This window comes from Chlamydotis macqueenii, chromosome 3 (genome assembly GCF_036417535.1).
Source record: "Chlamydotis macqueenii isolate bChlMac1 chromosome 3, bChlMac1.mat, whole genome shotgun sequence".
NCBI classification, from domain to species: Eukaryota; Metazoa; Chordata; class Aves; order Otidiformes; family Otididae; genus Chlamydotis; species Chlamydotis macqueenii.
The window spans coordinates 15,526,094-15,550,803 of NC_141558.1; the positions used below are offsets into that span (position 1 = coordinate 15,526,094).

Sequence of the window (24,710 nt, forward strand, 5' to 3'; positions counted from 1 at the left end):
TCCCAACTTGTCCGTTTTGAGACTCACTGTACCCTACTGTTGTTAGGTATATTGTGACTGTTACGAAAGTTAAACCTGCTGTTGTTTGCACTTTCAAAGCTCCTTCTCTTCTAACATTTTCTTTTAGCTGCTGATTTGGAGTGCTTTCAGAAAACCAATGTTCACGGCAGCACCGACAGGCGATGCTCAGCACTGTTTTACTTCTCTCTTATTGAATGCTCATTTCCTGTTGCTTTATGTTGCTTCATTGCTTGAACGCTGAAGGAGTTCTCATGGTAACAGCAATTTTGTAAGAAATAACTGTTACTGAAAGCCATCGGATCTCCAGCTGTAACCAGCAGACTCTCAGTTTATGATGCAATTACTGCTGCTTGCAGCTGAGACCACTCTCTATTCAAAATCCTCCGAACAATGAAGTCTAGTTTAGTAGCAAAGGGTGCTGTGGAGATTGCTGCTGAGTATGTCAGGAGGACTTTTGTTGTGATTATGTAGTAAAAGCAAAATCTCCTGAAAGCTGCTGGTTTCCCTGGTGTGTTTACTGTCTCCATTGGAAACAAGTCTGACTTGTGAATATTCACCAGAAAGGGAGCAGAGACCCAGTGGGACAGCTGCTGGGGCCTTGAACTCTATTTAGAGCAGAGCTTGTTTGTTTAGAATAAAGTATTTCAATGAATCTGTGCTTTGAAAGCTCCTTATTTTCAGATTTCAAAAGAAGAGCAGTCAGAGATCAAAAAGTCCTTTTTAAGTACTTAGAGATTTCTGCAGAAGGTATGAAGCAACTATGAGAAGTTTTTAAGTAACTCTAAAGGGTTATTAGAATACAAAATGAGAACAGCATTGAAAATGCTATTGAAAATGTCAGTGCTTGTCTTTATAGTCAGGCTGTTGGGCTTCTGTGGTATGAAGCCACTTCCTGAAGTATTTGTGACCTTGCAGGAAAATGGAGTATTTTAAGTATAAATTTCCTCTGAAATTCTTGACTGACTTGTTTTTGAATAGTGTGGATTAGCTCCAGATGAATTCTAGCCTTTTGTTTCGTCTTCCTGGGAAATGCTAATGAACTTTGAATCTACTTTTTTTTTTAGGGAGTTTTTGGCAAATTTATTTGCTTGCAGTATTAAGAAATACATGCTGAATTTGGCAAATAATTTATTTAAAAATAGTTATAACTATACAACAATCCAAACACTTCATGTAGACATATTTGAGCAAGAAAAAATATTGTGACTTTGAAGATTGCAATAACGTAACTTAAGAAGAGCTAAACTCCACCTCAAATCACAATATTTGCTTTGGGCTTGAATGAAATTTTAGTAGACTTTTTGTTTATTTGCTTGTTTTTCTGAGATAATTGAAACCTAAAGAGTGTTTTTAATCTCTTTCAGCTAAAAAGCAAAAGAAGCCCTGTATCCATACAGCATTATCATGAACTGAAGAAATGAACTGTTTGCCAGGCTGGCCTGATAGTTGTCTCTGTTGCTCGTGTGGAATCTGCTTATCCTGCTGCATTCATTCCAAGGTCCTGTCCAAGTTGGAACATGGGCAGCTGATTGGAGAATGGGGTTTTAGCAGCACCTAACTGCTTTGAAAGGAAGCTGAGGCACGTTTGGAAGACCCAGTGCATTAATCAGTGCGCATGGGATTTTAGCTCCTGATCAGGTCAGGAAAGGATTCTGATGGGAAGTCTGTTCCCGTGCATTAAACACTTCTTAATTCTTGTTTACAAAGCTCTTGTGTTATTTTAATTCTAATCCTTCCTTCCTGTTAATTTCTGCAAATTAAGCATAATAATAAACTAAAAATTGTTATACATAGCTTGTAGCCAGTGAATTAACCGGATGGGAAGATTACAAGCAGGTGTTTAAAGTCTCTGCCAGTGAGTGGTGTTTGCAAAGATGCAGGAGTTGTAACTGCCCTGGTTTTGATGCAGGGCTACGAAGTGCCTCTCAGAACGTCTTACTGAAAGTGACCTCGTAGGTTAAAGCCAGATCTATTGGTCTGAGACCCCACAACACCAGAAAAAAAGAGAGTCTTAACTGTTTATGACTTCTTTAGGCTTTAAATAGAAGTAAGCTATGAGTCTACATGCAGATATTGGACACTTCGTAGTGTTCAAGCCATTTCTCCAGAATTAATAGATGAGAATGGGATTACGGCTATTGAAATAAGTTGAGTTTTAAAAAATATTGGAATAATACGACTTTAAAATGTAACCGCTGTTCCAAAAACAGATCACTATGAGCTGATATTTTGAAATGTATGTCACTTACTGTTGGGACCAGAAGTCATTAAGGGAGTGGTTATGCACCATTAAAGCACATCGAGGTGAGTGCAGGGATGACATTTCTGGACGTTACTCTAGATTCTGGGTATACTAGTAGCCCAATTAGGCCTTTGATTAACAGCTCAGCAGAAGTGCTGTGGATACTGAACTATTTCCCCTCCTATTACCACTTTAGCATTTTATTTGTCCGTTATAACCACCCGGGGCGTTTAAGCAGGGAGCTCATTTGAATTGGTACAACTGATGTACTGTGTAGTTCTTTTCATCCTGTAGTAGAATAGGTTGATGTTTATTGTGGCTTCATGCCATATGTGTCTATGTAAATTGATTATAGCATCTTTATTTTTTCCTGGTTGGGGATGTGAAACTTGAAAGAAGTTATGAACGTCACTGTAGGAAACAGTGTCTTTGCTTAGGAGTTTGTTTTGGGATTAGATTATCTGACAAGCAGTGTCAGTGCCCACCATGCTGAGGAAGAACTTGACTGAGGTTAGTCTTTTGTTGTTGCCAGACAAGTGATGATACACACTACAAATTCATCTGTGAAAAATATGTGAGTTATTTCCCCCTGTCAAAAGAAAAAAAAATATCTAGAGGGGCTTTTCGTGGAGGAAAAAGTTCAGGTGTTTAGCAAAACCATTTTTATTTGACCACAAGAGGGTATTGCAGTATCAGTTATGCAAGGCTTGAGCTAATGTTTGGCTTTATATGCACTGCTTTGTTTTTAAAATACACATTTCTGGAAATTGATTTTTTAAGTTAAGCAGTAGTTAAGAATATCAGGTTTTGTATGCCAGTATTTGATCTCCTGGTACAGAGGCAATGTCTGAGCTGTTTTTTTCTAAAAGATGTTTTATTTTTTCTAGTAACAAGCTTCTTGAAGCTTGAAAAGTTCTCATTGATTTCACTGGCAGACAGGGACTTCAGAGGCTTGTTCAAAAACACTGAAAAACTTAATGGAAATTGCTTGGTTAAATGTGAGAATACATCAGTTACAGAAGGGAAACAATAACAGGAGATGAATGTGTTGCTGCTCTGGTTGGAAGTGCGTGTTGGTCCAGGATGAGCTCTGTCAAAGTCGGTGAGACTCTCATCTGATTTTCCCATGTGGTCCTACTTGCAGGAATAAGGTCTGAAGTCTTTTCTAGCTTATTTGTGTTACCCATATTTCTCCTTTACATCTAAGTCTTACACAGTATACATCCAATGCTGGTTTGCACTTTTTTCATAAGTCAGTACTGTGCTGTGATACTTGCCTACAAAATTATGTCTTCTAAACTTTAAGGACTGTGTTGCCAAATATTCATGCTGTGTTTTGTACAGTTCAGGCCATGGAAGAGGGAGCTAGAAGGGTTTCTGGATTCTCCCATTTACAGATCTGCTGCTGAATTTAGGAGAACATACATGTGATGACTGCCTGTCTCTCAACAAGACCACTTGTAAAAGAACAAAGAACACAGCCATATCACATTACCTGTGAAGCACAAATTTCTGATGGGTGTGATAGTGATTTGATGGACAGCAATGCAATTTTCATATAAGAAAGTTTGTATTTGTGAGATTTTGCAGAGATTTAAGAAAAAGAGACATTTAAAACCACAAGTGCAGGGTATTCATCACGTGTGAGTAAGACCGGAGCAAGATCATCAGCTGGAGGAGAGGACTGCTCTCCAGAGACCAGCTTTTCTGAGCAGGTCGCCATTTGGAAGATCTCTGCTGTTTCACAAATGAGACGGAGACTCCCATGTAAATCTTTCCGTATGAGCAGTGTTACCTGCCTTGAATAGTGACATTTGTGTTGACATCATCATCTTCCTCAAATGAATAAAGATCAATCAAGGCAGCCAAGATTGCAGGCTGGAAGATGGGTCATGGCGATGGTTAGCAGAGCAGGGCGTAGATGATCGGTCAGAGGACGTTGAGCACCCAGCAGAGAAGTGACAGATGGCAGAGCATTACTGCAGCACTTTCTCACCGGCCCTGGGTGTTAATCAGCAAGGACCCGAGGAAGCCCAGAGGTGACAGACCCTGCTGACAAGCTGTGTCTTGGTCTGGCGCGAGCAGAGCACCTTGGGTCGCTGTATGCGGCCAAAATGAAAACAAATCCTGGAAACTCCAGTTTGGAGTAAAACTGCTTTTAAATTATTATATAGCTGCTTGATGAAAGGCCTCGTGTTAAGTTTTACTAAAGCTTTCATAAAAAATATAAACTTCTTTCTTGTCTTGATGGAGTTCTGCTGAGAGAGCCTGGCAAGTTGAGCGTCTGTTGTGTCGGCAGCCTACAAATACCACCGAGGGAAAGTCTGCTTCCAGTGACACAGAGTCTGACACTTCAAAATGAAATCAAAGCTGTAATACAGACTGTAAGAAATCTGTTGTGGATTTTTTTCATCCCCTTCTTTTAATATAGATTCTAATGTTACAAAATATGTTAGCTACTGATAGGCAGTTTGCTTTATTTTAAACTAAAATTATTGATGTGAAAAAATATTATTTACTTGAAAAAAAATATTAAACAGCTGCTATTCCATGGGATATGCAGGCCTGTTACAATTAGAGTAATTGTGCTTGTAATTGTAATTGTTACAATTAAACCTGCTGCCTGAGCAAGATGATGGGATTTCAGGGCTAGATCCTCTCAAGAATTGCAATATTGCATGGACAACCAAAGTTGTCTTCGTTAATCAGAGTTGTTCAAGTCACATCCTCACCACAGCAGCGAGCTCTGGTAACTGCATGGTGGAGCTTGGCTTTATGCTACTCATCCTCACTGTTTTCTTGCACAGTTCATTAACAGGTCTAAGAGAATTTCAGTGTATAAAGTGATGAAGTACTTCAGAAAAGGCTGTGCTTCATACTGCTTAAGTACGTAAGGCAGCAGTTTGACCTCTGAAGTCTGGTATAGCCCTGCTTTCCTGTGCTCCTGTGGCATGCCACTGCTAACAGCGTCTGCTTACGGATCAGTTTACAGCAGCCGAGGAGAAGCTGCTTCACAAATACGACAGAGATTCAGTTTTCTCTCCCTGCTACCTGGGGCACTGTAGTACTTTTATAAGTATTTCATCCTGTGAATTACAATATTCCAGGTGAGTATCACTATCTATTTCAATGCTCAAGATGCTGTTCAGTTATTTTTTGGATTATTCTCTGTTCTTTAGCTTTCTCCTCCAGCAGCTAAGAGTGTATTTGTTGATCTACACTTTAATACACTAAATGTTTCATCTACCATATGCTCACCATATTCAGAAAGGACATTAACTTTCTGCTTTCATGTGTGATACAGAAAATTCTCTGCTGCAAGTTAGGCAAAATTTTCAAATCAGGGTACCTAAAATTTGTTTTAAATTGTGTCTCTGGCTATTAAATGAAAGGGACCTGTTTTGTCAAATGATCTTAACCTTTGCGAGTTCTGTTGGCTGAGGCTTGAGCTGCTTGCTTTTAGTTTATTTCAAGGTAAGTGTCAGAGTCTAACATTGGGAAGCCTTGCCTGAACATGTCAATCCCAAGCTTTATCTGTTTTTTAGCAGATAAAGCTAGCGTCTAAAAGCATTAGCTTTTAGCGTCTTCATTGCAGCTTTCTATTACTGTAGTTTCTTTCTTAAATGTAGAAGTTGGTGTTAAATCACACTTCAGGCTGATGTTTGGCCAACTCTGACTGTTGTGGATTAGAAGGAAGTTCTTCCTAAAGGCAGGATCTTCCCATAACTGGGTGTAGGGGATTTTGTGTATAGCTTTTTCTTTGATGTGCTAGAATCTAGTGGCAAGTTTCCTGAGATCATAGGAGAGTTCAGTTCATAGGAGACCTCAGGAGGTCTCTAGCCTAACCTGTTCCTCAGAGCAGGGGCAGCTATTGTCTGTGTTACATGGGCCTGTCAGACCTTTACCTGACTTGCTCCATTCTCTACCCCTGCCTGAGTTGACCATGTACAGTGCAGATGCTCCATGAGACCTCTGAAAGGAAAATAACAGTGTACCAGGAAAGCACACTCCATTTTGCCATTCTTTTTTCTGCATCACCTGTGCTGTTCTGTAGTTCAGTTCAGCCTTATTCCTTCTAGGGTTGTAGAGAGCTTATTTATTTTGCTATGGAGCTGGAAGGTTTTGCTCCCTGAAGAAATGGACAGCCAGAATAATGTGAAATCTTCCTGGATGTGTTTGGAGCTTTGTATTTTTAGCTCAATTGTGCAACAGTTCACGTGTGAATACCCAAACAGTAAGGCAAAAACAAAAGGAAAACAGCTGCGTCCCGAGATTTTAGGGCTGCTTTGAACAGTTTTTGAACTGGACTTTCATTGTACCAGATGTTTCATTAAAGATCCTGTTAATGGTTTTATTGAAGAGAATGGGAGCCTGACTTTTAGGATGGGCTATATTCCAGTTTTTAGGACACATCCCAGTTTTTAGGAAACTTTTTCCGTAGGTTACTGCCTAAGTTTAGAAAGCTTTCAAAGCAATAGACTGCTATGTAATTAAGAATTAGGATAAATTCTAATTCTTATAACTGACCACTTAATGAGAAAAGTGCATGACCTTATCCTGCTTTTTATATGAATTATCCACATGCATGCAGGACGAGGATATGAGGACAGAGATATGCCTCTCTCTAAAAATCCTGCTTTGACACCACAGAGACATATCTGCACCTACCAGCATTTCCCACCTAGACATTGTAAGAAACTTTTCTACAAAACCAGGATTCTGGCAAATTGTTGAGCTGTTCAACCTGAAATATTTCATCTGAAATATAATAAACTCAGTGAATCTGTGATAAATGAGAAGCAGGGTTTCCAAAATGCTTCCAGGATCTGGAGCCCCAGGACACGGAACAGAGTAAAGCTAAAAAAAAAAGCTGAAAAAACCCTCGTGTCTGGTGAGGTCTCCTACAGCTTCCAGCACTCCTGCTGCTGAACAGCCGGAATCTCAAAGCTCTGGGATATTGGGCTACCAACATTGTTGGTTTCTGGGCAGACTGCTTAAGGCGTTTGTATGTTTTCAAAAGAGTAGAAAAGATAGCAACCAAAACAGGGATATACAGTTGTGCATTTTCCTTCTTGATGATCATCTGCAGTGTTCCAGATGATTGATAGTTTAAAAAGGGCATTCTGCAATTCACCTTGGTTCTTGTCTTCTGTGCATTCTAAGAATGTTTTAAATGTATTCTAAATTGTTTAAGATTGACTAAACTGTACAAAATTATTGGGATCATTTGAGCTAGTCACAGATATACTTGATACTTGAGAAATCTATGCAGGGTAAGCAGATCCATTGCAATCCTGGCTCTCAGATTGCACTGGATGGAACTGTGAGTGCATGAATATTCACATCTGAGGTCCAGTTAAGAATGTAATCTCCCAATTATCTCCCCTTACTGTATTTTGGACCACAGGGTGGTCTTGGAACACACAGGCTGCGGGTACTCTTGTGTGGCTTCTGGGGAAGGCAAGCTTCCTCGCTCTCCAGCTGCTCATGGGTGTTAACGCTGCGGACCAGGAAAGAGCAGGCAGCCCCTGACCCGCAGAGTGGATTAAATGTGCTTGTGAGTCCTTAGCAACAGTTGGTTTCACTCCACAGATCCACCCTGTTGCAGATGTGTTCCCTAGACCTCCATTACCTGTAAGGGTGGTGGAGATACCCTCCTGAAGTCCTGCATGCGGATATTGAAAATGAGATTTCTTAGTACGAGAGAAAGATGTAACTACACCTACAGGAGGAAAACAGTGCCTGGTCCTGCTCTCTCGATGGGAATCGGAAGCATTTCCCACCTTAGTGGAAGAAGTTTATTATTAAGTGATTGCATTATATTGCATGATGTATTTTCTGTTACTAATTTGCTATTTAAAAAGGGGCCTAGCCAGGAGTAAAGGGAGAATTGGGTGGCGGATTTTGTAGAAAAATAACTTACATTTCCAGTCTTATGTTAGAGGGAAGTATGTGTTTTTTCTCTGTTTGATATGGTTTATATTCCTAATTCCAGCCATTCTTCTTTCATAAGAGTTTTGCTTATACACTTGAACCTGGCAATTGGAGGATTAAGGATGTGTTTGCACTGCCTTTTTTTGCAAGTCTGATTATGAAAACCACCTATGCCATCAGCATAAAATAAAAAGCAGAAACTTTCTTGTAGTTCCAGTAGGAGAGCGGTTCACAGGAGCTAGAAGTTTTGCTAGTGAATGTTTTGGAAACAGCCCGCACTAGCTCCATAGTTAAAAAGGTATCATACTCTTGCAAAAGGCTAGTTTAAAGATTTTGCAGGAAGCATCTCTGTGCAGGTCTTTGCCTGGTCCCATTCCTCCAGGGTCTCATTAACTTGTCGTATCGTGAATATTCTCCTAGGCTGCGTGCCTCAACTTGCACAAAGCTACAATTTCGCAAGAGGACTAGAAAACAGCAACAATCAAAGCAGACTTTTCAAAGTGCTGCTTCTTTTTAAAGCTTTCATCACAAAATACAGATTAAAATACCATTTTTAACCTAAAAAAAAAGTTTATCTTGCTTTTCTACATACCTTTGTTTATAGTGAGCATTCAATTTCGTTTCCTTAGAATAAGGACTTCTCAGCACCATGGTGTGCGATGGCTGCTTTACTTTGTACTTTCTGTTTTATGGACTCCACTATTGATACTGTTGTGACTGTTGTTAGCTGGGAGAAATAAATAGACCTTGAGCAAAAGATCACGCCATAGCAACCCTCAGCTTCTGTTTACAGTTCAAATAAATGACTGTGCTGTGGAAATTTGTGTCCTGAGGAATTTTCTAAACCAGTACACTAATTAGTTTAATAACAAAAGGATTAATGCAGATAAGTTGAAGACAAATTTACATTCAGTATTTAAATGGTGAATAATTTTACTTTTTCAAAGCTGCCAGTAAGTAACACATCACAACCACTCAGTAGGGAGAGGGTATTTTTTGACTTGTTTGTTGTACAAGAAAGCGCATGACAGTTCTGAGGCAGAGGTTCACGTGAGCACTCAGCAGAATATGAGTTCTCCCATCAAAATCAATATTAAAACTCCCTTTGTTTATAGGAGCAATTTTGTCTATGTTTTGAAAACCCAAACTTATCAGTTTATAATTTCCTTACCTTTTGGTTAACAAAGTAGCTTTTACTCGAGGAAAACTTCTGTTGACTGAGCTGGACATTTTGCTTAAGAAAAGCTGGTGGAGTAAGTTATGTGCCTCTGAAAGTCCTAGCTGCAGGGGGATTTTAAGCCTTTAAAGGACACATCAGGAAAGGACATATTTTTCTTTTCTGCAACTGACACTTAGTCACTGTTGCTAGCAGTGCTTTGGGTTGTTTTTTTAAATACGCAAATTGCCAAGGTTTTATTCCAAAGGGTAATAATTCCTTAGAGATCTCACCCATAGATGTTGGTCCTTCAGCTGCCTTGCCTTTCTACTTGGCCAGTGGCACAGAGAGCACGGTCAGGGGAAGGGTGCGTCTGGGATGGAGTAACTGTTTTGGGGGATATTGTGTCTGGTGAGGGCCTCATGAGTTTTGGTAGGGAGGGTGGCTGGAGAAACTGATTTGGAGGCAGGGCAGGGTTACGTATGTGGTGATGTGCTCCTGATTTAGTTCCTGCTCATGTCTATGTGTACTGTGGGATATTGGTGTTTTAATTTAAATACAATTGTAATATCTGGCCAGCTGATGGTGTAGCTTCTGATGATACCAGTGGACACATGAAGCATGCATAATGCCAACCAAAACTGGGCTAACCAACAGGTCCAGTGCTTGTGAGCTGGGCTAACTGTTCAAAAAATGGTTGCTTTAGCACAAGAAGCTGTGTTGCAATGCTGTTTGGTGTTCTTAAGCAACGTGCTAAATGTAGCAACATGCCATTGCATGATTGGAATTTAAAAATATCATCTAAGTAGCACATCTGATGTCTATGATCCTCAAATGAACCAGGTGAAAAGTACCCTGTAGAATATTATTTTCTCTCTTCTGTATTGGGGTGAAGAACTGAGGCTCAAGCGCAACTCTTGAATTCGTTCTGCACAGCATCTAGAGCAGAGGGACCTTGGATATGGGAACCAGGGGCCACCAGATACAGGGTACCCTGTATCTGCACACCCTAATGAGTTCAGCAGTGTGGGGTCCCTTTTTAGGCTGGGGGTGGTGGGCGCCAGTGTGTCCATATGCAGTGTTGGCACAGAGAGAGGGTATTGGCTGGCTGGTACTGAAGAGGTGGGAAGCCTGTGGGGCAGAGCATGGAGGGCTGGAGAGGCTGGGGGGAGCCATGGGGCAAGATGCGACGAGGGTGGTGGGAGGCAGGTGTGGAGATGTTGGGGTAGTCTTGCAGCAGGGGTGATGCTGATGAATATTTTGGGGGATGTGGTGTGTGGCACCCCTGGTGGGGCTGTGCCTGTGGGCATGAGCACCAGAAGCAGCCCCCATCAGCACAGGGAGCTGAACAGAGGTGGTTTTAATATGGAGTGGCTGGGAAATTGGGATATCCTCAGGGTACCTCCTCCCTGATAGAAATGACCAGAAAAATATAATAGCTACAGAACATCAGCAGAAAATGAGTCTTGAAATCCAGGAGCAGCTGATCTCCATAGAGCCTCCAGCGTGATGCTTGCTCAGAGCCCACCTGTAACACACACAGATGCAGGTTTGTGCCTCTTCTCTCCCAACTTCCTGACATCACGTAAAGATTACCGAGATGAGGGAAAAGTCAAGCTTTTTATGTAGCACTCGCTGCTATAGAAACCACTGGCTCCGTCGCAACGTGCCCTGCTCTGGAGGCACAGCTGGCCTCCAGTCTAGGGGAGCCGTAACCTATGCTGTCAGTCTTCGGTATTTTTGACCAAAGCCCAGGTGTCTTCTGAACCTCTGTATGTCTTTCATGCAGCTTTTTAAAGTTGGAAATAAAAACACCAAACCTCAAGAGTAGTTTATGCTGAAGAAGAAATCCATAGCTTTGTAGTATAAAGGCTTATCTGCTATTTAAAGTCTGTTGCAACACGTGGATGACATTAAGTCTCTGCTGGTTTGAATTATGACTGTAACTTTCCCCAGGAAGGCACTATCAGCCTTCTCTGTATCTTTCCAACAGGAAAGAAAAGGCAGCATTAAAGGAGGTGTGTTCTGGTTTTGTTAGTGAGGGGGGGCCTAAGGTGGTAGCTTCTGTAGGAAACTGCTAGAAGTTGCTCCCCTTTGTTCAGGGGACTCGGCCGGGCCTAGGGCGGACCCACTGCTGGCCAAGGCCGAGCCAATTGGTAGCAGAATGTCCCGTGATAACGCCTCTGCGATAACGTATTTAAGTAGGGGAAAACAGGAAAAAGAGGGAAGAGAAGATGTGAAGCAGCTGAGCGGGGGGGCAGAGAGGGGGAGGCGCGAGCCTCATGGGCCTTGCAGGCCTCACCCTCTGGCCTCCCGCCGGGCAGCCGACTGGGCCCAACTCGGCCCGGCCTGGCTGCAAGAAGTGGAGAGGAGATGAGAAGTGAATAAGATGTAAAAAGGATCCTGAGAGGCGTCTGCCAGCCTGTTGTGAGGAACGGCTGCAGACGCCAAGGTCAGTGAAGAAGGAGGGGGAAGAGTAATACGGCTTCTGGCCAAGATTCCTCTGCAACTCGTGGTGAAGACCATGGTGGAGCGGGTTGTCCCCCTGCAGCCCATGGAGGTCCACAGAGGGGCAGAGATCCACCTGCAGCCCGTGGAGGACCCCACTCTGGAGCAGGTGGAGGCCTGAAGGAGGCTGTGGCCCGTGGAGGGCCTGCTGGGGCAGCTGTTCTAGAGGGACTGCACCCCGTGGAAGAGATGACCCACGCCGGAGCAGTTTCACGAGGGACTGTGGCCCGTGGGAGGGACCCCACGCTGGAGCAGAGGAGGAATGCGAGGAGTTCTTCCCCCGACGATGATACAGCGGCGTAAAACAACGCGTGATGAACTGACCGCGACCCCCATTCCCTTTTCCCCCCCGTGCCGCTCGGGAGGGGAAGGTAGTAGAGATAATGTTAAGCCCGGGAAGAGGGAGGGGTGGGGGGAGGTTATCTTGTTCCCTGTCTCATTCTCCTGCTAATTTTAGAAATAAATGAATAGTTTTCCCCAAGTCGAGTCTGTTTTGCCCGTGACGGTAACTTTAAGGATTTCTCCCTGTCCTTATCTCAAACCTTGAGCCGTTTTTTTCTTATATCATCTCCCCCTGTTCTCTCAGAGGGTGGGGGGAGCGAGAGAGAGACTGCGTAGTCTGGTCCCGATTGGGGCTGAACTACGACAAGGTGATATATGGAAAGCATTGTGTCTGCTAAGCCGTTTATGATAGTATTAAGATAAAAGTCTGTAAAATGACTGTAGCTCTGATGAATATTTCTGAAGTCAGAGGAGGATGGAGCTGTCAGCTGTGAGGGGGGAAAAGCAGTCTAGTATTGATCCTCAGTCAATAGAGCAATCCTGCTAATGCCTGTAATTCTAATTTCTGTCACTAGAAAACAAACAACAAGAAGAGAGAAAACAAACATAGGACATCCCAAAGACATCTGTGAAGTGCCCTCTGCTAGAAGTAAAGTGGAGGTTGGATTCATGAAGCATATTAAAGCAATAGGTGTGCTTGCTTCTTTAGAGGTTACAAGATCTCTAGATGAAGAAAAAGGGAGCAGCTTTATTCAAACCCAAATTCTGGATGTTACAGCTGAGGCAGTATCTCAAAAACATTTACCTGAGAAACAGATCTGCAAATAAATACTCTGAGAACAAACAACCAACATGGATGATACAGTACAAAATAAAGCTCTCTTTTCAATGGCCAGGGTTAGCTTGTCTTGGGCACAGTTGTGCGGTGTGTGTCCTCACTGCAAACAGATGTCCGGGAAAGGTGAACAGGAGCTTTCTGCAATGGAGAAGAAGATGAAGATAGGCAACAAGGACAGGGAGCACAATCGGTTGGCTGCTTCCATCACCAGTACTGCCTCCTATTGATGTTTTAGCTTCCCACTCTGCAGAGAGGACAAAGCAAGGTAGAGGCCAACCCTTTTTTTTTTTTTTTTTTTTTAACAGTTTAAGTGATTTTTCCAATGGCTGCACTGTGCTTAACTCAGGCAAAACAGCGTCCCACAGTATAGGCAGTAAAGGTATAGGCAGGCGGTGTTGGCAAGATGTTTTATGAACAGGTGGAGCGGGTCCCACCTGAGTTTGGTTTAGCAAAGCCTCCTCCTGTGACCCAGCCAGGTGCGTTAACCCTGGCAGGGCCCGGCGGCTGCTGCCTCTGGACTCCTCACAGGAGACAGCCCTGTCCTTGCCTTGTGCTCCTCAGAAACGCACACAGAAGCTTGTTGCAGAGCACCAGGATTTGTTTGTCTCCCAGTGTTAAGTAATTCATTGAACACTTTTTGGCACTGGAGAAAAAAAGCCCTAAAGGTTTTTGCAAGTATTTTGTGGTACCTTGTGAGAGACTGAACTGTAGAGTTTTTGTCTCAGAGGATTGCTTAGCCGAGTGAGAAATTCCTCCGACTGCTAGATAAGATAAGGACTGCAAGGCCACAGAGACCCCTGGTTTGGAATTGTTTATCCAAGGGGGAGATTCCTCCGACTGCTACACAAGATAAGGACAACTGCAAGGCCACAGAGATGCCTGGTTTGTGATTCATGTAACAATTGTGTGAAGAGCGGGGGCCAGGGCCATGAAGGGTGTGCACAGGTACGGAAGTGTGAAGAGATGCAGCTGGTCAGAAGCCGTAGCCCTTGAGCAGGGGATAAAGGGACTCTTGAGACAAGCCCTCACTGCGATTGCTCACTGCTGAATCGTCCACCACTGAAGACAAACACCGATGCAATCACCTGCCCTTGAACCACCGAGAGATATGGACCCCTGGGACACTGACGTGATTGCCCACTGCCAAAGCACCGAGAGATTTGGACCGCCGAGACCCCGCGGATCCATGGTGGTGGCTATCCTTGCAACTCTATCCCGAATGCTTGCTTAATTTCCACCTTTCCTTCTCACTCTCTCCTATCACTACTATCATCCACCTTTTGATAATAAAACTAGGTTTGGTTGCACTGCATTTGGCCTTGTTTGTGTCTTAATCTCGCTCAAGGTCATTGAACCTGCAGTGAGAGGTTGGTCCAGCCGCCTCTATCCTCCCAGGCTTGTTTGAGGTTGGCTAGAAGGCAAGGGGGCCTTCCTCTCATCCGAAATTGGATCATAACATACCCAAAGCTGTTAGTTGCTCCTCTTGCCATCATTTCCTATTCCACAGAGACACGCTCATTTCCAGAGTATCTTTACCTTCTACAAAGGTAATCTTCTGCTTACAGCAAGTTTATCTTCATTCTGTTGTTATCTACTTCTTTCTTCAGGTGTCCTAAATTAAGAAAAAAAAAGGTTTAATAAATTAGGCTGCTCATTTTGACAGAGACTTATTTGCAGGTTTAAGAGCTGAACTTATTTTGGGTTTCGAAAGAGTCATCTCAGAGGAACCCCGGTGTCCCACTAGCAGAATACGGAGTGGGGCAGAGACAAGGCAAGGGCTGTGTATCGGGGCTGGGGAGCTACAGTAGAGGGGAAGGGCAAGAGCTTCAAACCTTGGCCTCTGCTTCTACAAGTCAGAAGCTAATTCTGCAAGCTTTTGCTTTGCTTTGCCCAGCTCCTCTCATTTCAAACGCTAGGACAGTCTATGCTCTGTGCCCAGCAGCTTTCCATTCGGTTAATAAATGTTGCGGGGGTAGAAATGTCACAGCAAAGTCTCAGTGCTTCTCCAGGTACCCTGGAGTATCTTCTGCAAGCCCAGGGTGTTCTTGAGTTGTGAGACCAGTACAACTCAAAACACAGACAGGCAGACATGTGGGGGCGGCGAACTGCCGTACACAAGCTATTGGAAGGTGCATGCTTGAAAGGAAGATGCTGGCCTGCCACCTCTTCTTTGAAATCAGTAGCCTGTGTCAGGTGTTTTCAGCAGTGAAGATGCTCTGGAAGTATTGAAATTCATCCTGTAGGAGAATGAGGATTCTGGCAAACTCCAAAACCAAGCCTCTCTAGAAAGACTGTGCGATTTATACTCCCACTTCTTCTTAGTTTTGAATAATCTAGAATTATGGCTGCCAGACAAACTAAATTAGTCCTGTCATAAGCTCTCAAAGCCAGGCAATAGCAAAATAAACTCAAGGGGTTTTATTTTCTCCTTTAGTTTTTCAGGGCTTTGGAAGCTGTGGAAATGATGAAACACCTAAACCAGTGCAAGATAAAAGATCTTGTAGGATTATACTAAGTAAGCTTTCTGATGGGAAGCATGCAATTATATATTATGTACTGTCAGCACCCGGAGCGTGATGGGACTATAATTTTAACGATGTTATTTTCCCTGGTTGCCAGAGAAACCATACTAAGAAAAGTCAAAGTGCTCCTGTCCTTATTGATCTTCTTAACAAACTCTCACAAACAGCATCAGATGTTATAATTATTTTGTCTTCACTGAGCTGATCTGTAATGTCACGCATACCACTGTCAAAATCAGCTGGTTCACCAGTGCAGAAATCTAGACATACAACTATATTTAAAAAACCAAGCAGATTAAGTAAAAGTAGTCATGCATATGAATGCTTTCCTTTGCGTCTTCTTCAAAAGCCTTATTGGTGCAGATTGAAATGAGAAAAAAAAAAGGTTGCCAAGTGCAGGACAATCAGTCCTTGTCAGTTGTAAGGTGAGTGAGCTGGTGATGAAGGTCTCACCGATGGTCAGTAGCATGCATGCTGAGGGGAGCTGTGTTCGGAGAAGAGCAGGAGCTCTTTGGTGACCTTTATTTCTAACCACAGGCTGGAGCAGGTTTTCTTGGCAGACTTGGGAAATAGCACAGCAGTGTCTCTTGGACAGATTTTAGGAGACACAGGACAGGGATGACAGAGGCAGGGACCTGCTGGAGGACCAAAAGCTCTGCGGGGGGCTGTAGCAAGCAGGGAGAGGTAAGACAGGACTCTTCATCCCCTCTCCCTGTGAAACCAGCAGCTGAGCAGGTGGCTGAAAGTTTCCTCGTCCTCCTCCCTCCTCCTCTTCCTCCTCCTCTTCCTCCCTGTCTGAGTCCCACAGGGAGTGGGGTCTTTGGGGCTCTGTGGAGAAGCAGGGTAATGGGACCACAGCAGAGGAACAGGGGAAAGCTACCCATCTGCAGATCCTGGAGTTAACATTTTGATAAGATTATTATTTTTTTTTTTTTTTTACTGTTCCTTCTCTGTCCTTTGAGAAGGGGTGCTCTGGGCCTGAAGCAGCAGTATCTCCATGATTGATGCAATCCTACTTTTTCATCGAGAAAACAGAGTATAGATAAATGGGGAGTGATGGCTAAAATGAACCTAAAGTACAGTGGCTGCAAACACATCCCAGGATATTTCTGCAGCCTCTCATAGCAGTAGCCTGTGGCTTCACACCTGAGAACCTCTGATGAGCTGTAGATACAGAGAAAAGAGATTTCTTTTTGAGTCTTATTATTAGTGTACAGATAAAAGCACAGGAAGGCCGGAGAGGAGGAATTTATTTTGTAGGGGAAACTGAGGAAAATATCAGGTTTGGGCTTTAGTTGTGGGACAAAAGAGATTTTTGGTCTTTTGGAGCCTGCAGCCCATGGGTATTCCTTCATCAAGTTCTCATGTTCACCTCTGAAGTCTCTGTATCCCCCGTTGCCCTCAGATGATGGGCAGTCACAGTCTTCTCAGGGAAATACATCTGTCCTGGGAGGCTGGGACTGGGAAGGCAGGTCTCAGGTCAGAAGAACTGGCCTGTGCATGGTGTTGACAAGCACAGAATACCCCTGGCTGGGGCTGCAACTTTTGTTGGGAATTGCAAGACAAAAAAGCCAGTTAAAATTTTTTCAGAGTGGTGAGTGCAAGGTGAGTCTGAGCGCTTGGGAGTCTTTAACGAAAGCTGAGGGGTGGATACGCAAGCAGAAACGTTAAAATTGTCCTTGTGTGCATGTGTTTGCCTACCCTTTCCTAAAGCTAATGGAAATCGCAAGTTTTCCCCTCATTTTTGGACAAATTTTCTCAAGTAAGTTTAATAATATATGAAGAAATGATTAACACGTCCCTGCCTGATTGGCAGCCCACAGCTAACTTGTAATGAGTTTTTCTTAATAACATTTCAATTATTCTCCTTCCTACTGAGGGTGAATGCAAGATATAACTTAAGTAAAATTATTACAGCCCTATTTTTAAATATCCCTGTGCAGAGTAACAATTGGGGTGTCGAGTGGCTCTGGAAATTATTTCTAACAGCCCCAGGAACACGTGAGAGCTGTACCCTCAAAGTCTGTAAATGGTCATCCCAGTAACAGGTATATGAACAGCCCAGGTTTGTGTCCGAGAGAGCTTTTGGGTCTTTTGTCTTGATGGAGATTTGATGAAATTAAAAAAAAAACCCAACATTTTTAAGTAGGTGTTTGGAAGAACAGAAAACATTATTCTTGCTCTATCATATAATCAACAGAAAAAATGAGGCGGCCTCCAGTGGCCAACGTTCCTGCTGTAAATCCTCTCCAAATAAAACTTCATCAGATCTTCAAAATCGCCTTGAGAAATCTTTCACCACTGAAGGAAAGTCCCCAAAGACAGCCAAATGGTTTTCACGTTGCAACAGTAGCTGCTGGTCCTGAGAGCCACTTAGGATGGTGGAAGTGGTTTTCAAATTATTTCAGCCTCTTCTCCTCTCGAGCTGGTTTAAGCCTCTTCACAAGACATCCGTACACACTGCTGAGTGTGCAAGGGAGGATGGAATCACATGCCTACTGCAAATGAACTTTTACAACACGAAACACCTCGAGCAAATCATCAGCCATGAGACTGCGGTCGATGGCTGGTGAAATTGGATCTGAAATTACCGTGAGATCTATCATTAGAGGCAGTTATTGCAGTATACTGAATATTCTCCCCATGTACCATTTTCCCATTATTTTCTGTTTGCTCTGCAAAGTGTCTCTCTTTTGAAACACATCATCTTATCCATCAACAGCATGGTTTGTTATGGCCATATGGCTTATTTTACCTGTAGTGGGTAATAGGGTCATAATTGTGCGACTGACTCAGCGAGCAAAGTGGCCTGCCATTTATCATTGCATTTTGGTGTGCTTTTATGTTGGTGCTCGATTTGTAGCCTAGTTACGAATTTACATAAACCTGATCATTTTAATGAAAACTTGATTCAAACAACCACCCCAGCATTTTGAACTATTTTTGTTTTCTTTCCTTGTTTCCTTGTACATAATGTTGGCCTTATTTTGTGTTCAGGCAACTGATGAAATTAAGTTCTTTACAATTTCAAGGTAATAAATTGCTATCTGCTTGACAAAACATTAAGGATTTTTTAAAAATGTCATTTATTCAGTATGTGTAACTGAACACATACATGTTTTATGAATACATCTGGACACATGCATTGGGCACGAATGCTCCCACATTACACAAAAAAAAAAATGTTGGAAAAACCAGGTTTTGACTAAAATCTAAGGAGATTCCAGGACCAAGGCAGCCTTTATTCTCATTTCTCTTCGGGCATATGAGCATCCCCAAGTGTTTTGTACCTGCAAACTGTTCCTGTTGTAGATTTGGGCTCCCGTTGAGCGGATGCTCAGTGAGCATTGGGCATACTTTGCAGGCAGACCCCACCATTGAGGCACAAGAAGAAGGAGATCAGAGGTGCGTTCCTGAGCTGCAAAGCTCTGCCAAAGGGGCAGCATCTGGTCCCCCAGGTAGAAAGCTGCTGTGAGAGCCCCCATTCCCAGTACGCGGGATAGCTCTGCAGCTATTCCTGTTCTGCAAGGGGATGTGTTCCGCTGGGCAGCCACACTCATAGCTCAGGACTGCATCTGTGTGCCTCTGGAGACACCCTTCTCCCTGGTGTTTAAAAGTTCTAAGAGTCTATTATTCAGGGCATACATAATTTGTTCAAAAAATAGCGGTATGAATAATGGTAAGCGGCTTCCTTTCTCAGCATTGAGGCAGGTAAATGAAACTTCTTTAATTTTGTGGTATGTCAGAATTGATTCAAACTGACCTCCTGTGTAGGAAGAAGTGTTCAGCATACACAGCGGAGTTTAAGCATTTTCCTTATTAAAAAGTCATACTCTCTTCTCTTGAAGTCAGTAACAGAATTCCCATGATCAGAAAAAAAAAAAATCAAATATAATGTAAAAGAAAAGCACGCTTGAGTTGTAGTTGTTGCTTCGGGATACAATCAAGCCTTGAACATGCTGCCCTGTTTTCAAGATGCAATCTGAGAGCAATCCTGGGCTCCTTGTCCGGGGAGCGCCCGCCGAAGGCGCGTGGAGCTTTGCTGGGTGGGAGGGTTGCTGCCAGCTATTCTCCCGGCAGGTCTGTTGAGTTGCCAGGAAGGGTGTTACTAGCTCATTTTGGGCAGTGTTTTGACAAGATGCTGGATGTGTAATCTCACAGAAGGGCTAAAAACAGCAGTGTATTCTCAGCACAGACAGGCTCTTTGTAGAGGTTTGCTGCCAAACTCCAAATCTCCTGTTGCTCATGGGCAGAGAGGCATTTTTTGATTCTGAGTTTTATAACTTGGCTGCTGGTATAAAGCTGTTCCCAAATGCAGGCTGCTGAATTTCAAGTTTCTGCTGGAAAACATTGTAAAAAACCAAACCAATGAGCAAATAATATGAAGGATAAAATAATTCTGCTCTTCCCTAAATTAGTGTTTAAACATTTCTGAGCTGTTTTGGTAGAAAGTTAAAAAGAATCGGACTGAGATAGAGATCTGTCAGGGAAATTTTCAGGCATAAAGGTTAATGTTTGTAATCACAGAATTCATAATCACAGAAATTTATAATCGCAGCAAACCTGGTGTTTACAATGGGAAGGTCAAGACATCCTGACTCCAGGCAGTACAGCCAGCCCCCATGCAATGAGTTACCTGTCCCTGTGTAAAGATTTGGTGAAAACTGCTTTCAGGTGCACTTGCCCTTGAACAGAGCCATACAAGTGCTGATCATCTGCCTGGAAAAACATAATTGTGTGATTATTAGCAGTTCGAGCCCTTCCTGCTTTTCGGTTGGCAGATAATGGCCCCTGCGGAGGTCTGGCGGCGGCTCCATGCCGTGACCGGGTACCAGCCGGCAGAGGGGAGCCGACGGCCGCGCATCCATCCTTGCCCTGCTCAAGAAAGCCCGAGCTGCAGAGGAATAAATGAATGAATGTCTGCCTTCGCGTTCCCAACTGCTCTGATTTTTAGTTTCCTACTGTGTGGTGGAGGTGCTGGCAGTGGGCTTTCTAGAGAATTAGGAAATTTAGAAGTGATGTGTTGATGACATAAATATACATGAATTCCCAAAATACTGAACAGTACATATTCATGCTCTGAACATTTTATACTAGAAAACACATGACATGAAACTGTCTCAGAGCCTCTAAACGAGTCTTTAATAAAACAGCAGGTTAATGAACCAACTTTACAGACAAGATCTTCAGAGAGCTGCATGTCTGATAATCACATCCCTGCCAATTTTATTCTACTGAAACATTCCAAGTGTCTCTTTTTATCACAAACCATAAAGGGCCAGACATAAACGGACTGGAAAATATAATTTAGCAGGCTGTTTCTGTCCCTTGCTTAAATGATGACTCTTGCCTACACTTCAGTTGGTTGAGGGAGTTTCTGACTTGTTTTGCTGGCAGATTTAGCATGCACAGTGCCTGCAATCACCTGCTAGATTTAAGGGGTAGCAGAAGGGACCTGCTCTGCTCACAGACCATGCTCCTTTTCCCAGCAGGAGCAGGGGACAGGAGGGAAGTGGCAGGAAGAGTTCCAGTATGGGTGGGATTGATGGAGAAAAGAGCACTGAGTAGAGATGAAGAGGGTGCAGGGTCAGTGGTCACTGTGCGGTGTCAAAGCAGAAAGGGAGGATGCACCTTTCGCAGTGGCACTTTCACAAAAACACTTAGTAAGGTGAGAGGGGTGGTGTGGGAGAAGGGAGTAACGCTTAGAAATATTGATGAGAGCGGCTTTTGGAGCGGTTGGGAGCTGAAGGTGAAGATTATGGATTAGTGAGGTTAAAAGAGTGGAAGGGTGAAAGGAGGTGGGTCAAAAAGCGAGAGGGAGGAGGATGAACAATGACTGTGAAACAGGAGAAAGATGAGCACAAACCAGTGTGGGTTTCTGGTTGTGCCCCGATACCTGAAGGCAGTGAGTTTTCTCAGCTTTCCCTGTTCCTCAGCTTGACTTCTATAAAATGATGGTGGCTTGACTTTATGGGATCACAGGATTATTCAGGCTGGAAGGGGCATCACGAGGTCATCTAATCTTTGGTATCATCTTCCCTTCCCTCTCTCTGCCTTGTCTGATTAAGGCTTTTCTGTCTCTTGTATGTAGTGTTACCACAATGTCTTTGTGTAGGCATAACTGCTACATTATAACTAACAATAAAAAACTGTTACCAAGAGAGCTCAGGCTTGTAGATGCACGAGGTCTTAGCACCTACGTAAGGCCAAAGGAAAGACAAAAAGAAGCAAAGAGGAAGCGTAATGTTTCTCCTGACTTTGGTGTGGTTGCATCTATGTTTGCGTTGCCTTAATTTCTGCTGTAGCAGCAAACTTCTGTGTTACCTCCTTGAAGCGTACTTGCTTGTTGTTCTTTAGAAATGTCATCACAGGTGCAATGCAAATAAGAGATGAAATACTACACACGTATCTTACGGCATGGAAGAGCTTTACATCACAGCCTCTGCCCAGGCCCGGATAAATGCGATTCCTGGACCATCGTGCTTGCTTTACAAGAGCAAGCAGTCGGCTTCCCTAAATTACCCGTCAGCTCCAGGAGGGCTGTGTTCCCTTTGTGTTTTGCATTATTATTCTCACTGTTATCATTATTATTTTCAGACTTGTGCTTACTTTCTGAGATTTGATAGGATACTCCTACTAAACACCGCAATTATTGCTTTAAAAACAGGTTGTCCTACTGTAGTCAGGCTTTGAAGAAACCAGCTGTGCCTAGAAGGTGGAAAAACTGTTTCTCTGGAAGGAGGAAAGTCTTTCAGAAGAACTAGGGTGTGCTTCATCCTAAAATATCAGAGTCAGTGATATTGAGAGTAAGAAAAAGTGGTGATTCTCCTCTCAGCTGGGGTGGGGGGAGCAGGAGTGACTGCCCAGCCCCTTCCCTTTTCCCTTGCTGGCCCCACGGAGAGGCTGGCAGGACGGCTCTGCCAGGAGCCACCGGTTCAGACAACTTTGCTGAAAGACTAAAAGACTCCTTCGTAGGGCTGCTGTGGGTGATTTTTAAAGGGCAAATGTAATTTGCTGAAGGCAGGTTAAAAAGCCTTTCTCTGCAGGTTGACTCAGCCTTTCGAGTGCCTTCAGTGGGCCACAATTAATGAAGCACAAAAGAATAATCAGCTTGCTGTTTAGAGAAAATGTAATTATAGGCTGTCGTGAGCCAAAGTGCTGTGGTTTCCCCAATGTCTCCTTCCACTTGATCCAAAAGAAAATTCTTGACAGAAATGAAGGATTGCAGTTGAATGTTTAGATGCTATGAGTGGTTAAGCCTGGATGCAATATGCATACAATTTTTCACGAAAAGAAGTGACTGAGGATTTTTGTTCAGTGCAGATTCATAGCCATGCAAACAAAATATTTTAAAAAAATCTTGCATCAGCATTCCCTAAATTTCTCCATTCTTTGAATTTCATAGGCATCTAACCCAAACTATGGTATGATTCTGTATTTCTTACAGGCAGCAGAAATGAAGCCTGGCTTTTGCTGAGAAGGAATACTGGTACCTTCTGCCTTGACCTGTGTGATACTTCCTTTAGTTTACAAAGGATTTGCTGAGATTTCTCTCCAATTCTCCTTCCTAGCTAATCTGGCTCTGCACCAGTACTACTGTAAAACTATTCCTAGAGCCAATCTTTCATGAACTAGAAAGACTTTCTTTCTCATGCTCCATACATCTTCACGTGTGGCTTTTTTTTTTTTGCATTGTAGCTGCAACAAACTCTTGTGGGAATATCCCTGGCAGTCTGGCTACATCTCTGCTGTCAGCCATCTAACAATAATCTCAGATGTTATTCTAGCATCTGGGATGACTTATTATTGTAGGAATATTTGAAATTCTCCCAATTGTATCACTCTGGATCAGCTATATGGGAGCAAGTTACATTTCCCACAATATCAATATCAGGTTAAAAGACAACTGTTTATTGATTCTGTGTCTTGACTTGATGCTGGGAGTTCAAATATTTACAGACTTCCACCTTATAAGACTCTTTTCATTATGAAAAGTAAGTCATGCAATTTAATTAAGTGTAAATTGATGAGACGAAGAGCTCAGAGTGTTTCTACAAATTAAAGAAGCACTAAAATTTTATTAGGCATGGAGGTGCAGTTAAAGTTAACAAACCAACACAATTTTGATTCAGCTTGCTGTATCCTTATTATCCAGCCACCTGCACTCCATTCTGCAGTGGGACGAGTTCCATTTTACCTGAGTTACAGTTCCTCTTGCCTATCTTTTATGGAGTCATCTCTCCAAACACTAGGGAGGATTATGCAATTTTAGTTATGCTTGATGGGAAATCCAGGGCTCTCAGCACATGGTTACATTTTGGAGCTACCAGATGAAGCAGAGATCAAATGAATGTGAATTCTTTGGCTGCATAGGTGATTTGGTTACCTGTAGAAGTTTTTATTTCATCATCTTCATTTTGAAGATAAAGTGTTTTGTGAGTCCACCAAGCCTTTATCTGACCTCTACTCTTTTTCAGCCCTTGCTGTACATCCCACATAGGTTTCTGTGATAGTCTCTCTAAATGGATTTGTAAGTTGCTGAGCAATAGGTGAATTAAGCTAGTTTTTAACTATAATTGAGTCTCTGTATATCAAACCAGAATATACCTTTACTAATATGTTCTACACATTGGGAAGAGAGTAGATGGACTCACTTTGCAATGATTGGACATTCCCAACCTCAGGCCGCTGGCTACCGTCCTACACAGAAATCTCCTGAAACAGTTTTCTCTTCCCATTGTGAATTCTGCTATATAAGAAACTCTCAAAATCTCCAGAAATAGAGGGAAGTTTTCCTAAAAATAGTTTTCTCCTCATGGAACAACTCCCAAGTGCTCCCAGTGACAACAGCAGCAGTTGGATTAAAGTCCCCTTGTTTGTCCTGATTCAGCCTCATACAGTTTGAGCTCTTGCCAAACCACCTTAATCAGTTGAGTTTCCAAGGAGTATTAAATAAAAATCCCCACTTTATTGCCAGTAAAGGCAGAGAAAATATAAACCCAAAAGAAAATCATGGGAGTAAATTGTATCACCCCACAGCTGGATGAGCAGAGGTCTTCCTGCAGTTCAGTATGTGGAGCAGTACAATGCAGTTGTTATTGCTTATCTTGTTTATTTTGGAGTCTTGAGAGTAATTTTAAAGGATGATGGGACAGAAGGAGGGTTCTTTTCAGAATTCTAATTTCTCCTGTCAGCTGGTAATTTTTT

At 42.9% G+C, this 24,710-nt stretch overlaps 1 protein-coding gene and 1 long non-coding RNA gene across 2 annotated transcripts in view; one reads left to right on the plus strand and one right to left on the minus strand.

Moving 5' to 3' along the window:
- LOC147601193 (uncharacterized) overlaps positions 1 to 1,810 on the plus strand; it is an 18,190-nt gene extending 16,380 nt beyond the window's left edge. Inside the window, exon 3 of the long non-coding RNA XR_015258322.1 lies at positions 1,386 to 1,810. This is a non-coding gene — a long non-coding RNA (uncharacterized LOC147601193). The remainder of the gene's footprint in view (positions 1 to 1,385) is intronic.
- Positions 1 to 8,850, minus strand: part of CIMIP5 (ciliary microtubule inner protein 5) — a 12,725-nt gene extending 3,875 nt beyond the window's left edge. The window contains exon 1 of the mRNA XM_010127420.2: positions 8,790 to 8,850. Coding sequence (XP_010125722.2) covers positions 8,790 to 8,848 — 59 coding nt within the window. The 5' untranslated portion in view covers positions 8,849 to 8,850. The remainder of the gene's footprint in view (positions 1 to 8,789) is intronic.
- Between the last annotated feature and the right edge of the window lie 15,860 nt (positions 8,851 to 24,710).